Genomic DNA, 13,882 nt, shown 5'->3' with positions numbered 1-13,882 from the left:
TGTATCTTTAACATCCTCTGATGAGAAGCATTTAGCTTCGAAATATCATTGCCTAAAGATGTTTTTCTCTTATTTTTTCCTTATTAATCTGATCATATAATAAAGTTGTGTGTAACTTGACTCCTCATCTCTCTCTCTAACTCTCTCTCTCTCTCTCTCTCTTTCTCTCTCTCTCTCTCTCTCTCTATATATATATATATATATATATATATATATATATATATATATATAAAGAAAACCGAAAGGAAAAATAAAGTAAATACATGAAGAAATAATCAAAACGAGAGATCTACCGGTTTCATACGGATCAAAGAGCGTCTTTAGAAAAAGTGATCCAAGAGAAACCGGTAAATCAATCGTTTTTGGTGATTTTTTTCTTGAGTTTAATTTGTTCCTCCTTCTGTCTTTTTCTTATATTTTGTCTTCTGTGGATATATATTTAAAAGATCTCTATTTCCTCTTGTTAACATTTTCCCTTACATATCTTTCTTTTTATTACAAGGAATAAAAAAAAAAAGAAAAGAAAGAAAAACTCGCCAATTATTTTTTTTCCGAGGAACATCTGCCTGTTTCTAATATGTTGTTTGGTGGACATCTGCCATTCAACGAAACACGTGTAAGACGTACTACATAAACCTATGAATAAAATACTAGGAGTGTGAAATAAATTCATCTTTTGGTTTTGGAATAATAATTAACGAGATTATATATATATATATATATATATATATATATATATATATATATATATATATATATATATATATACAGGGTGACCCCCCCAAAAAAAAAGCTAAATGGAGGCCATCTAGAACATATGCTGTAGAACGGAGAAAAAAAGGCCAAAGACCCTTGTGTTTTGATGTTATGTTTTGAATATAATAAACTAGTTTTGACCAAAGTTTCATTTCATTCGGACAAAGTACTAAGAAACGGGGCCTAATTAGAGTTGGGGCCTGTTTTTTTTGGGATCACCCTGTATATGTCCAGCCGTTTCCAAGTCTATAGCGAACGAACTCCAAACGCAAACACAAAGTTCCTTTATATAACAGCATATATATATATATATGTGTGTGTGTGTGTGTGTGTGTGTGTGTGTGTGTGCGCACGCGCGTGTGAGTTCAGAAACGGTTAGATCAATTGTTTTGAAATTTCATACGAAGGTACTTGATGTGTCTGGTAAAGTTCTTGCGTAAGTTTTGTATCGGAATGCATCTGATAAGTATCAAAAATCGATAATCGAGAAAATCCGATTAAAGAAGGAAGTTCAATTTTGACGAAAGTAAACACTTTTATACAACCTAACATCACAAGTGGATTTGATAAGTTTTAACACCGCATAAGCAGAAATCAACTGTTTGTGCTTGTATAAGGCAGGGGCGCGTTCGAAATGTTTTTTTCTTATAAGATCAACAGTTGGTTCTTTGATAAGACGGGGGCGCGTTCGAAATTAATGTTTCTGTTTAGAGCGCAATTGAACCATGATACTTGACTTTTCCATTTTAAACTTTTAGTGAAGCCATTATTTACAGATAATTTTATAAATCAATAGTAGATTCTCTACAGTGCAATGTAAACTACAATGTATTGTGGACCAAGTCACCGAGGGGAGGCATATGAAACTTCCGTCCCGGTACTCTGCAAGGGAAGGGGGTCTCAAACTAGAACAGGCAATCAATCGATTTAATTTAAAAAAAAAAAAGGTCGATTTCACCGATTTTGATGACAATAAAAGTATGGGCGGGTGAAGGATTTATTGATCCTCATTCAATCCCGGACAACGCCGGGTTTCCCTGCTAATATATAAACAGATAAAGAAATCCGTATTTTTTATTGTCATATTAATATTGTTTTTATATGCAATTAAAAATAAATACAAAAAAAATGTAAGGCTCATAAATAAACCAGCAGGGACACCCGAGGTTGCACGGGATTGAATGATGATCAACAAATGTTTCACACTCCTCACTTTTTTGTTTAAATTGTCATCGAAATCGTTTAAACCACCTATTCTTCAATCAAATCGATTGATTGCCTTCTCTAGTTGGGAACTCATAATTATGCACCAGGTGGAAGCGTCACATGCCTCCCCGGAGTTACTTAGTTCACAATACATTGAAGTCTACATTGCCCTGTAGAGAACCTATTATTGATTTTATGAAATTATTTTTGCATAATAGCTTCAATTAAATTTTAAAATGAAAACGCCAAGTATCATGGTTCAATTGTGCTCTGAACATAAACATTCATTTCGAACGCGCCCCTGTCATATCAAAGAACCAATTGCTGATTTTATATGTCGGACCTTTCAGCTTGTGTGGTAATAAAACTTCTCAAATACACCTGTGATGTTAGGCTGTGTAAGGTGTTAACTTTGGTGAATATAGCCTATTCTGTCTTCCATCGGATTATATCGCTTATCGATACTTACCAAAGACACTCGTATACGAAACCTATCTAAGAACCCTGCCAGACACATAAAGTGACTTCGTGTGAAAATTCATAAAAATCAGATCAGTCGTTTCCGATTCTATAGGAAATGAAATCACAGACACAAAGTTTGCTTTATTTAATAGATAGATAGATAGATAGATAGATGTACTTATTTTATTTTGTTTACACTACTTGCATTTAAGCCCGGCGTTGCCCGGGTATTTGGAGGTGTATGTTGAGCAAAAAAAAAAAAAAGCGGTCAATTTTTTTTAACTTTGACTCCTATTATGACCCCTTAACATTTATTGTTTTGGGCTCCAATCAAGCTATTAAGTTAGATCCATGTCCAAGGAACCGATATCTAAAATTTCAAGTGTTTAGACCAAAAATTGTTGGAGGTGTTTAGCAGAGTTTTCAAAGATCAAATCGTTGAACTTTGACCTCTTAACAGCCAAATTTCTGGCCGAAAACCGATCACAAAAATTTTCCCAAATCTCAAGTCTGTAGACTGAAAATTGACAGAGTTGATGCGTAGGAAAATGTACGCGCACGCTCACACACACACACACACACACACACACATACACACACACACACACACACACACACACACACACACACTTTCACTTTTATAGATATATAGAATTTATACCGTGTCGTATTTAAGCTTTTAAATAGAAAACAGATAAGATATCGCATTTTTTTAAATACCATTATAAGTGTTAAGCAAACAAGTTTGCTTTTAAATACTTTGATATCGACTTTTGATATCAAATGAAAAAAACAAAAAAGCTATACATGCAGTTGAACCAGCTTGGTCTAACATATTCAATGCATTAATAGATGAAATGGAATTTACAAATTTCAGAAACCAATGCGACACCGATTGCTTTTTTTTTTTTTAATGTAAATAAACATTTATCATTATTATTAATCATCGTTGTATTGGCTTATTAAACCTACAAATTCCAATTTAAACAACGCCTACACCGAGGAAAAAATATTCAATAATAAATGTTTTTCATGCGTCTACATCTTTTCTAAAAACGAATATAAAGTGTATGTGTGTGTGTGTGTGTGTGTGTGTGTGTGTGTGTGTGTGTGTGTGTGTGTGTGTGTGTGTGTGTATTAGCATTTTCAGAATGTGAGAGATAATATAATTATTTCCACAGCCAAACAATCCCGCAACTCACAAGATCATGACAATCAACAAACCGAAGTCCAAGACTCGAGTTTCGCCCTCATTAGGGCTCATCAGTTAGACATATCTGTAAGATATTAGTTTGTTGACTGTCATGGCTCTTGTGGAAATAATATATCTCATTGTTTGGACAGTTTATCGAAATCGGAATCGGGAATCGAAAAAAGATCGGAACATTTTAAAGTATCGGACTCGGTATCGGAATCAGAAATATTTGTGCATATTTTCCGATGTCAATTATTATTTTTATTTGAATGTGTTTAAAGCAAAACCTTCCTTTGCTGGTAATAATTAAAAAGGTAAATATTTATTTATTTTTAACCACTTGAAAAACTAAAATCGATAGATGATCTCCAACAAGTGTATTTTTTTTTAGGAAAATATTTCCACATTTTGCATCGAGGAAAGAATAACAACTCTATAGTTTAATATTTAGATATTTATAAAGAATTGGTATCGGAATCAGTAATTGTATCGGAATCGGGAAAAATATTGAAATCGTTCCATCACGAAGTTTTTTAACTTTTAAAAGTATATAAAAATTAAAAAAAAAATTATTTAGTTCTTCAAACATAAAAAGTATCTTTTACTATCAAAACCTGTATGAATCGGGTAATTTGGAAATTATTGAGACGAAAACATTTTGGGGGTTGATGGGGACTTTTTGGATTACTTTTCTCATCTTCATTGTTATATCCACAGCGTTTCGGTCGATGTAGTCTCCGACCTTCTTCAGGTGCATCATTTTTAACGATGTATTGCATCCGGGTTATCTTTTCAATTGTATTATTCCGATTATTTGTACTACCGTTCTCAAGTTCGAAATACGCCCGTAGAAGGTTGAAGTTGTCATCGACCGAAATGTTGTGAAACGAGGATTTTTTTTTACCTGCTTTCCACCCAATTAGCAATATTACAAATTAACTTAGTTTAACGCGCGCGCGCGTGCGTGCGTGTGTGTGTGTGTGTGTGTGTGTGTGTGTGTGTGTGTGTGTGTGTGTGTGTGTGTGCAAAAGGGAGAATACATTTCTCTCCGAGGAGAGGGGAACTTCATAAGGAGTACAAAAATAGCTCAGAACGGGCAGATTAGCATTCCCCGGTAAACGCGTCTCAGGCGACTGGCAATAAACTAAACCTCATCCGAAGATGGAATTAATGCTTGGGAGGATAACCTTCTAAGACTTAACTAAGTCATTCAGTAAGTACATACAAAATTAATGGCCGATCTCTAAAATGAAAAAAAAAAAAAACATTTTTGCCCCTTTTTCACTGAAAAAAATCACCAAAATTCGGGAAATTAACCAATTTTAATGAAAATTTCAGTATTTATTAATTAACGACTACAGAATACAATTAAGTATTTTTTTTTAAGTCTTAGTGAAAATATATTATTTTGTGTACATTTATAATTTAAGCACTATAAAACGCATGGGTTTGTATTACAATGCACATAGGTATGAAAAAGTTGTTAAAAAATATATATACAAAAAAAAAATGTTTTTAAAGGCAAGATAAGTTACTTTTCTACCTAACTGGATAAGCTTTTAGTGTTTTTATTTAATGTAAAATGTTTAATCGGTGCGAAAAAAACAAGGAGTGTTAAGCGCTACCGAAGAACAAGAAAAAATGGTTGCGATGTCATTGAAGACATTGACAAAGACTTCAAAATAAGGAATCAAACAAAATGGTGGTCGAAACCCAACTAATAAATATTACAGTGATATTTATTGGGTGAATTTCTACCACCATTTTGTTTGATTCCTTATTTTTAAGTGATTATCGAGACTTCAAAGATATACAAAGATATTACGACCATTTTTTTCCTGGTCTCCAGTATTGCTCAATATTACTTGCTTTTCGAACTGAATAAACATGTTACATTAAATAAAAAACACTAAAACCTTATCCAGTTACGTAGAAAAATAACTTATCTTGCCTTTGATAACAGTTGTTATATATTTGTTTCCTAATAATTTTCGTACCTCTGTGGATTGTAAAACAAACCCAAACGTATGAATTTAATTTCGCTTTTTTTATGTAAAAAAAATAAAATAAAATAAAATAGACGTTAACAAAATTTAAGTATATGTATATATTTCTTGTATATTACGAAGAAAATAAATGCTCTCAAAATTCGTGTTAATGAAAGCACTATAACACGAAAAAAAAAAAAATTAATTTCACGAACGATTTTATTATTGAATTTTGAATTCGAACAAGAGTGACAAAAATTCAAGAATTCAGACAAAAAAAAAAGGTAAATTTTTACGACGTGCCCCAGCGTATTACAAACACCACAACCTCCCCATGTTAAGAACGGCTTTCGGAATAAACAAAGCCGTTCTTAACATGGGGAGGTTGGGGTGTGTTTATTTCGAAAGCCATTCTTAACATGCTGGGGCAGGTAGTAAAAAATACTCCCCCAAAAGGTTCTTTGTTATTGTAGCCAAATTCGAAAATCGAAATATTGATTTTTCAACTGAAACCAATGATATATACTGAATTGTCATGTCGCAGAAATGAAAATATCCCAAAATTACGACAAACGATAAGGTAGAAAAATAATTATCAATGAAAACAATGTTCGAAGACAATTAGCGAAAAGATTTTCAGTTTTCAGAAAATAGTTACCTCCATTTTGTTGCGATTAGAAATCTCCGGTTTCTTTCTTTCTTTCTTTTTTTTTTTTTTTTTTTTTTTTTTGCAAACCTCAATTTTCGTTGTCTTCAAAAACTATCTTCATGATAATTAATTTTTTTACCCTATCGTTTCTAGTAATTTTTGGATATGTCTATTACTGTGACATGACAGTTCAGTAGATACCATTGGCTTCAAATGAAATGCAATATTTCAATTTTGGAATTTCGCTATAGTAACGAAGAAAAATCACAAAATGACATCCAGACCAAAGGGGCTCCGCTCCCAGCAAACAAGACCCTAGAACCAGTATAATCCAAATAATATCTTTATACCTGTCTATATTTTAGCGATCTGTTTGCGTGTGCATGTGTATGTATGTGTGTGTGTGTGTGAGAGAGAGAGAGAGAGAGAGAGAGAGAGAGAGAGAAAAAGAAAGACACACACAGACAGACAGACAGACAGATAGAGAGGGGGAGAGGAGAGATCTACAAAGCTAACATAGATTAAATAAATACAGGTAATTTTTTTAAAATAAATACCTATTCATATTTACAGTATTTTTTAATGTTAGATAATGGTAATTTTAATAGCAGTTGTCTGAGAAAACAGAGAATAAAAAAATAAAAAAATGAAGTTTATATGCGTATATAACGAAAAAAAGAAACGTCCGTTTATTTTCCTCGTCTTCGCGTACCTGCTGTTGTGTGGATCCTTTTATAGTAAGCAAAACGGGGCAGCAGCACTGTACATATTTATAAACATAAAACACTTTTTTTAACACTTCGTCATCATATATATTATTTTATAATCCAATCCTAATAAACAAAAACCTTCAATGTCGGTTGTATATTCGAGCCGAAGGAGTAATAAACACAGTTTTAAAAAGTAAATAAACCTTGTTAAAAGACATAAAAAAACAACAAACAAACGATAAATAAATAAAATACGAAAGGTATATCATTACGTTAAGTTTTACTTATGTTACTTGTAATTTATTAACTTTTCTGAGTAGACATTGTTTAATATATATATAAATATATATATATATATTTGCACCTTAATTTTTCTTGCCTGATGATATCTAATATGATTAAAACGGTCTGCACATCGTAGCAAGATATGACTGTATTTATATAATAAAACAAAATATAATTTGCTCTCTTTGATTGAGCACTATCAACGACCCTTGTTGAAATTCAATTATTTTCAGTTTTTGGATAATCTTCCTACCGGAAATTATATATCTATGTATATGCGCATAAATCGGGCGAAACGTTGAGTATTCAGGTCCTTTCACCTCCATTTTATTTCACATCGTCGGATTTAATCCAGCTCAACAATTATATATATATATATATATATATATATATATATATATATATATATGTGTGTGTGTGTGTGTGTGTGTGTGTGTGTGTGTGTGTGTGTGTGTGTGTGTGTGTGTGTATATGTGTGTGTATATATATATATGTGTGTGTGTGTATATATATATATATATATATATGTGTGTGTGTGTGTATGTGTGTGTGTGTGTGTATAAAGAATAATGGAAATAGTATTCCGTCGAGATAGAGAGATTAAAAAAAAAAAGGAGGAACGAACGAACCAAGTCATATGTCCATCGACGTTTTGTCTTTATTGTAAGACTTCTTTTGGGCGAATGAATTGAAGAAAATAAAATACCAGTACAATATTTTCAAATATATTTGTTGCGCTACTTTTCATTACAGCAGACATATTTTCAAATATTGAACTGGTATTTGATTTTCTTCAAGTCATTCATCCAGGAGAAGTCTTACAATGAAGACGAAACGTTGATGGACGTATGACTTGATTTGTTCCACACACACACACACACGCGCACGCGCGTGCGCGCGATTAATACTGGGTGCAATTCCATTATTATTAATTGTGGGGGTATTTTATACGTTTAACATATCTTATTAAAGAAGAAAAATTTTGATGACGAACGGAAAATACATAAAAGTTACTTGTGCAGTCTACCGACCATGGTATTTTTTAGATATGATTTTCAAATCAAATTCAATTTTTTTTTACAGTATCATTGTTTATCAGATTGTTAAGTAAAAGTACAGAATAGTTAACAAAAAAAAAACAACAAAAAAAAATGCTCCCTGACCATGTTAACAATGACTTTTTAAACAATAACGTCATTTTTTTTTTCAGCACGGTCTTTAAACGGCACAAGTACCTAAATACCGATTCTTTCGCTGTAGATTTTCATCTTTAAGGGAATTTTTCTTTTCAAATTATTTTTGATTTTAGAAGAGGTTCGGTTTCTTATATACATTTAAGTTAAACTGATTACCCTCTTTATTGCCACGACCAATTATCAATAGTTATGAAGCTGCTTCGTGTTAAGAATGGCATTCTAAATAATAACATTACGGTCCATAAACAACACAAGTACCAAAATAAAATGTATCTAGACCAAACTATAAAGAAAAAAAAAGGAAATCAATTAAAATTGTATTTCTTTATAAATGCTTTGGCTTTTAATCAACATCTCGTTAACAAAATAAATAAATTTGTACAAATCTGAAACCTGAAATCAAGATGTCATCGCTAGCGAGTACCTGTTTGGCGCAGATCATAATGATCGGCCCAAGGACTGTTCGCTTTAATTGTAGATTTATAGGCGACTTTAAGTTTTGCAAGGGCACTAAATAAAATATTAGATACTTGAATAGGATGTTTTTATTTGTTTTTTATTTTATTTTATTTTTATTTTTTTTCTATATCATTGATTAATATAATACAAATATTATTATGACTAATATTTTTATTATGTGTACAGTGCGTGAGGAACTTACCTCCATCGGCGTATGTCTCGCAACCGTAGCCGTCCTGAAGTCCCGTTGTCCAGGTCCCCTCGTAACGTGCTCCTGAACTTGTGCTCTTTCTGACACCATATCGTCCTTTGAAACCCTGGGTCCACTCTCCGCGGTACACCCAGCGGCCTTTACCTTCTACCCCCAGGCCATGTCGCTTGCCTTGAAACCACTGGCCGGTGTAGGAGTTGCCGCTGGGCCAGGTGTATACTCCGGACACCTCGAAGCCACATTGCCAAGCCCCGGAGTACTCACCCTGGCCCTTGGGTCCGGTACAGACCCCGTGGCCGTGGGCTTTTCCGTCCTCCCAGCCTCCGCAGTAGGTACCCCCGTCATCGAAATCAAAACGTCCTCCTCCGGAAGTCATGGGTTATTGCAACACCTGTCCACATAGATGCCAGACTGTACCCCGGTGCAACACCCGTTTTTCTGGCGGCACAGACGTAGTCGAAAGCCGATGAAAAAGACACATGTGCAGTAATAGCAAAGGAATGATTATGACGGTACTCCGGTACTCTTGTTTGATGGTGGTGGTGGTGGTGGTGGTGGTGGTATGGTGGCGGCGGCGGCGGCGGTGGAGGCGGTCGTACTTACGACTGACTACTACTCGCTCTGCTGAAAAAAGAGTTTGTGTTGCTGGTATTGCGATGGTATCACAGCTTGCAGGAGAGAGAGAGAGAGAGAGAGAGAGAGAGAGAGAGAGAGAGAGAGAGAGAGAGCAGCGGCGGCGTCGGGGAGATGAGGATGTTGATGCCACGAAACGAATGCGTGGTGTGCGGTGTGTTGTGGTGTGCGAGCTGCTTACACGGAGAAAGAGAGAGACAGAGAGAAAGCGAGAGAGGGGGGGGGGGGAGATCGAATAAATAGGGAGGAAGAAGATAAAAATGGATAGATAGATAAATAGACAGGGAATGAAGAAAATTAGAGAGAGAGAGAGATAGATAGATAGAGAGAGAGAGAGAGAGAGACGGGAGTAAAAAGAGTAAACGAGATAGATAGATAGATAGATAGATAGATAGATAGATAGATAAATAGATAGAGAGAGATAGAGAGAGAGAGAGGGGGGGAGAAAGATAACAGAGGAAGAGAGAGAGAGAGAGAGAGGAGGAGGAGGAGAGACTAACAGCGATATAGAAAAAGCAAGAGAGACTTAGTTGAGAGAAAGAGACAGGGGGAGAGAGAGTAAGAGAGAGAGGGTGAGAGATGAGTAAAAGGGGCGACGAAAAAGAAAGGCAAGAATGGGGGAAAAGAGTGAGTGAGAGCAGGGAGGAGAGAAAGAGAAAGAGTGGAGAAAGAGAGCGAGAGAGAAAGAGAGAGAGAGACTAACAGATATATACAGAGAAAAGCAGAAAGAGTGAGTGAGAGAGAGAGAGAGAGAGAGAGAGAGAGAGAGAGAGAGAGAGAGAGAGAGAGAGAGAGATATCAACTAATTTATTTATTTATTTATTTACACTCATTTCATTATCAAAATGTTCAAAGAGGGTCTAGTAGCTTAGCGTGTACCGGGATATAAGAGGTTCCCTTCTAATCGTACCGTATGTCAATTGAATGTTGCGTTGCGTTGTTGCGCTATCTTCGTGTGTGGAATCTCTGGTGGAAGGGCTTTTAGGGATAGCGGGGGGGTTTAGGGTTAGTGCGTCTTTATTTATTTATTTATTTATTTATGCTATTTAATTTGACGGACGAACACACAAGCACGACAAGAAAAGGATTGACACCTTAGGGCCGAGGATAGAGGGGTCGTACCTTTGCTTTATTTTAACTTTGATGCTGGGTGATGTTAAAATGGTAACAAATGTACGTACCTCTTGTACTGCACTTGGCTTAAAGTGTTCAGTGTGTGTGTGTGTCTCTGTGTGTGTCTGTGTGTGTATATATATATATTATATATATTATATATATTATATTATAACTGGTGTTGGGATTAGAATGATAGTGACGCTGCTGCTGCTGCTGCTGCTACTGATGATGATTTGTTGTTGACGATGATGATGATGATGATGAGGAGGAGGAGGATGAGTAGGAGGGAGAAGAAGAATTAGGGTCGGAGTGAGGGAGTATCTAGCTGGGAATCATCAAGAGTTTACTAAGACGAGACGACGAGAGGCGAAACGCAATGGATGCTGTGAGATGAAGAAGAAACTATAGATGAAATAAATAACGATAGATACTTATTTCTAGGTGGTAGATATGGAGGTGAGGGATGAGGGGGGGGAGAAGGCGGAATATGATATGATACCAACGAGCCTTATTTTTTTTTCACTAACCATCTACCTACGGTAAATAACTATTTAGTATATACTACCGAGTCTATTCCTCTCTGAAAACAGACGTACTATGCAGAAATGAATCTCATGTCAGGAAAAAAGAAAGGAAAAGAGAGAGAGGGGGGGATATATATATATATAGAAAGAGAGAGAGAGAGAGAGAGAGAGAGAGAGAGAGAGAGGGGGGGGATTTAATGTTAAAAAGTAATTGAAAGGAAAAAAAATGTCGACTGTTTATATTTTAACCATTTTTTTTTTAAATGGATTTTTCTAAAATCGAATAAGACGTTATAAATAGATTTTTTTTTAATCGTCGACGAGATAAAATTAACAGTCGTTTTTTTTTTATTTTTTATTTTTTTAGTTATTGAAAAGATATTGACCTAAAAGTTTGTTTACTATTTATTTTTAAATGGTTTCAATTGTCAAAATAAATAATTAAAAACGTTTAAAAAAAAGTTCTTTCTATTTATTACAATAAATAAATAAATAAATAAATAAACGGATCTGCCTGACAATTGTTTTATTGTAAAAAAAAACCCCAAAAAACACAAAAAACAAATGGACACGATAGATGAGTATCCGTGGACTTTCCTAAGCCCCTTCTTATAATAATTAGAATAAGGTGGTCCGTATGTTTATTATTGTATAATTAATAAGATATCCACCAACACGCACACGATAAATGCACAAACATTGTATCTGTTAACGCTGTGTGTTTAAACGTTTGTACTGCTTAACGGGTTAGTTTTATGATGGGATCGTTGCGTATGCAAGTAACTATATATAAAAATGGTATCCCTTTATTTAAAACAGTATTAAATGAGTCGTTAAGTTCCTTCATATAAATACAATCTTTTTTTCTGTACACTTATGAATATACTAAGATGAAATTTTTAGATTTGTTTGCTTGTGTTTGTATATATAATGACTATAACCCAACTGACTAAATGTTATAGGGTAGATGCCTTGATCTTCCTCTTTTCTGTATCGGTTGATTTGTAAATGTTCCCTGTAAGTATAATATGTATATATAAATACAGGCTCATATTCTTCGAATCTGAGCATAAAAGACACTTGTCACAATTTGGCCACACCGAAAAGCCGTGGTACGGGGAAACAGCTGTTTATGAACAACTATAGATATATATTTCTTTGTACATATATATGTCATAATGATTTCTCCATTTCTCTCTCTCTCTCTCTCTATATATATATATATATATATCTCCCTTTCTCTTTCTCTCTCTCTCCCTTTTTCTCCTTCGCTTTCTCTTTCTACTAGGTCTCAAACAAACACAATAACGTCAACGATGTCGATAGAAATCGCTGCAGAAAAATTCTTCACAGTAGCAGAGGAAGATGTTTGTGTCTACTCGAAACTGTTATACCGTAATACTCCTTTCCAGTTTCTGAATCTCGCTACGTCTAGCAACACTGGTGAGTCGTAAAACCAACGAAACCCGTGTCTGTGGGTGACTATATTATAATATATTATTACTTTTTATGACTGGTTTAAAAATATAAACTCTCTTCCCCTCTCTCTCTCTCTATATATATATACACACACATAACAGATGGCTAATATTTCCTTTTATTCAGCATTTACTTCAATAGTGATCAATACACAGATAGAGCTTAGTAGTTGTAGTATTAGTGATGGTACAGCTTATGCTTATGGCAAATGTACTTACGACGAAGAAATTCGTCAAACTACTATTTCGGAATCTATCTCAAGTTGGTCACAGTTAGCCACACTGAAGAGTCGTGATACGGCGAAACAGGTGTCTGTGAATGAATATATATATATATATATATATATATATATATATATATATATATATATATATATATATATATATATAACCCTTTTAGATCAAGAAAGAGAAAGAAAGAAAGACCAACCCAGAATGCTCTTTTTTTGTGGGGAGGAGGGGAGCGGAGAGAGGCTAGATTCTTCGCATTAAACAAAACAAACTTGTGTCTGATTTTACCCTCGTGGGGAAGCGAATATGTGTCAGATGGGGAGAGAGAGAAGGGGAGAGAGAGAAGGGAAGAGAGAGAGAGAGAGAGAGAGAGAGAGAGAGAGAGAGAGAGAGAGAGAGAGAGAGAGAGAGATGGAAAAGGGTCTGTATATTATCTATCAACCAGGACGAGCTTGATTATATATGCGTGTCGGATAGGAATCAAAAGAGTTGAGCCAAGAATTCCACTCAACCGTTCGAATCAACGCAGACGCCGCAAAGACACGTTGATACGACGAGATTGGCGAGCAGAAGCATTATTGAACTTATCGTGTAGATTTTATCCCATTATTCGTTTCGCGCATATTACACGAGTGACGCGCAAACACTTTTCACAGATATGGCATCCACACAGCGCTCACGTCGTACGCAAACACGTTTTATACGCACTCATAGGAATCTATTCTAGATGGAGTTGACACTTGTTTCTAGCCTTTTACTTTATTTATTTTTATTTTTTGAATA

The 13,882-nt window shown here is 34.7% G+C and overlaps 1 protein-coding gene across 2 annotated transcripts in view; it reads right to left on the bottom strand.

Moving 5' to 3' along the window:
- LOC145259686 (junctophilin-1-like) overlaps positions 1–13,181 on the bottom strand; it is a 629,234-nt gene extending 616,053 nt beyond the window's left edge. The window contains exon 1 of one of the 2 annotated variants that reach the window (XM_080117355.1): positions 9,109–13,181. In XM_080117355.1, coding sequence (XP_079973481.1) covers positions 9,109–9,493 — 385 coding nt within the window. In that variant the 5' untranslated portion in view covers positions 9,494–13,181. The remainder of the gene's footprint in view (positions 1–9,108) is intronic. The other variant, XM_080117354.1, reaches the window with a different exon arrangement.
- Positions 13,182–13,882: the final 701 nt, after the last annotated feature.

The sequence above is a fragment of the Euprymna scolopes genome, chromosome 35 (assembly GCF_053919585.1).
Source record: "Euprymna scolopes isolate OS-2025 chromosome 35, ASM5391958v1, whole genome shotgun sequence".
Taxonomy (NCBI): domain Eukaryota; kingdom Metazoa; phylum Mollusca; class Cephalopoda; order Sepiida; family Sepiolidae; genus Euprymna; species Euprymna scolopes.
The sequence above is the reverse complement of the archived record's forward strand: the minus strand, read 5'-3'. Positions and strand labels throughout refer to the sequence as shown.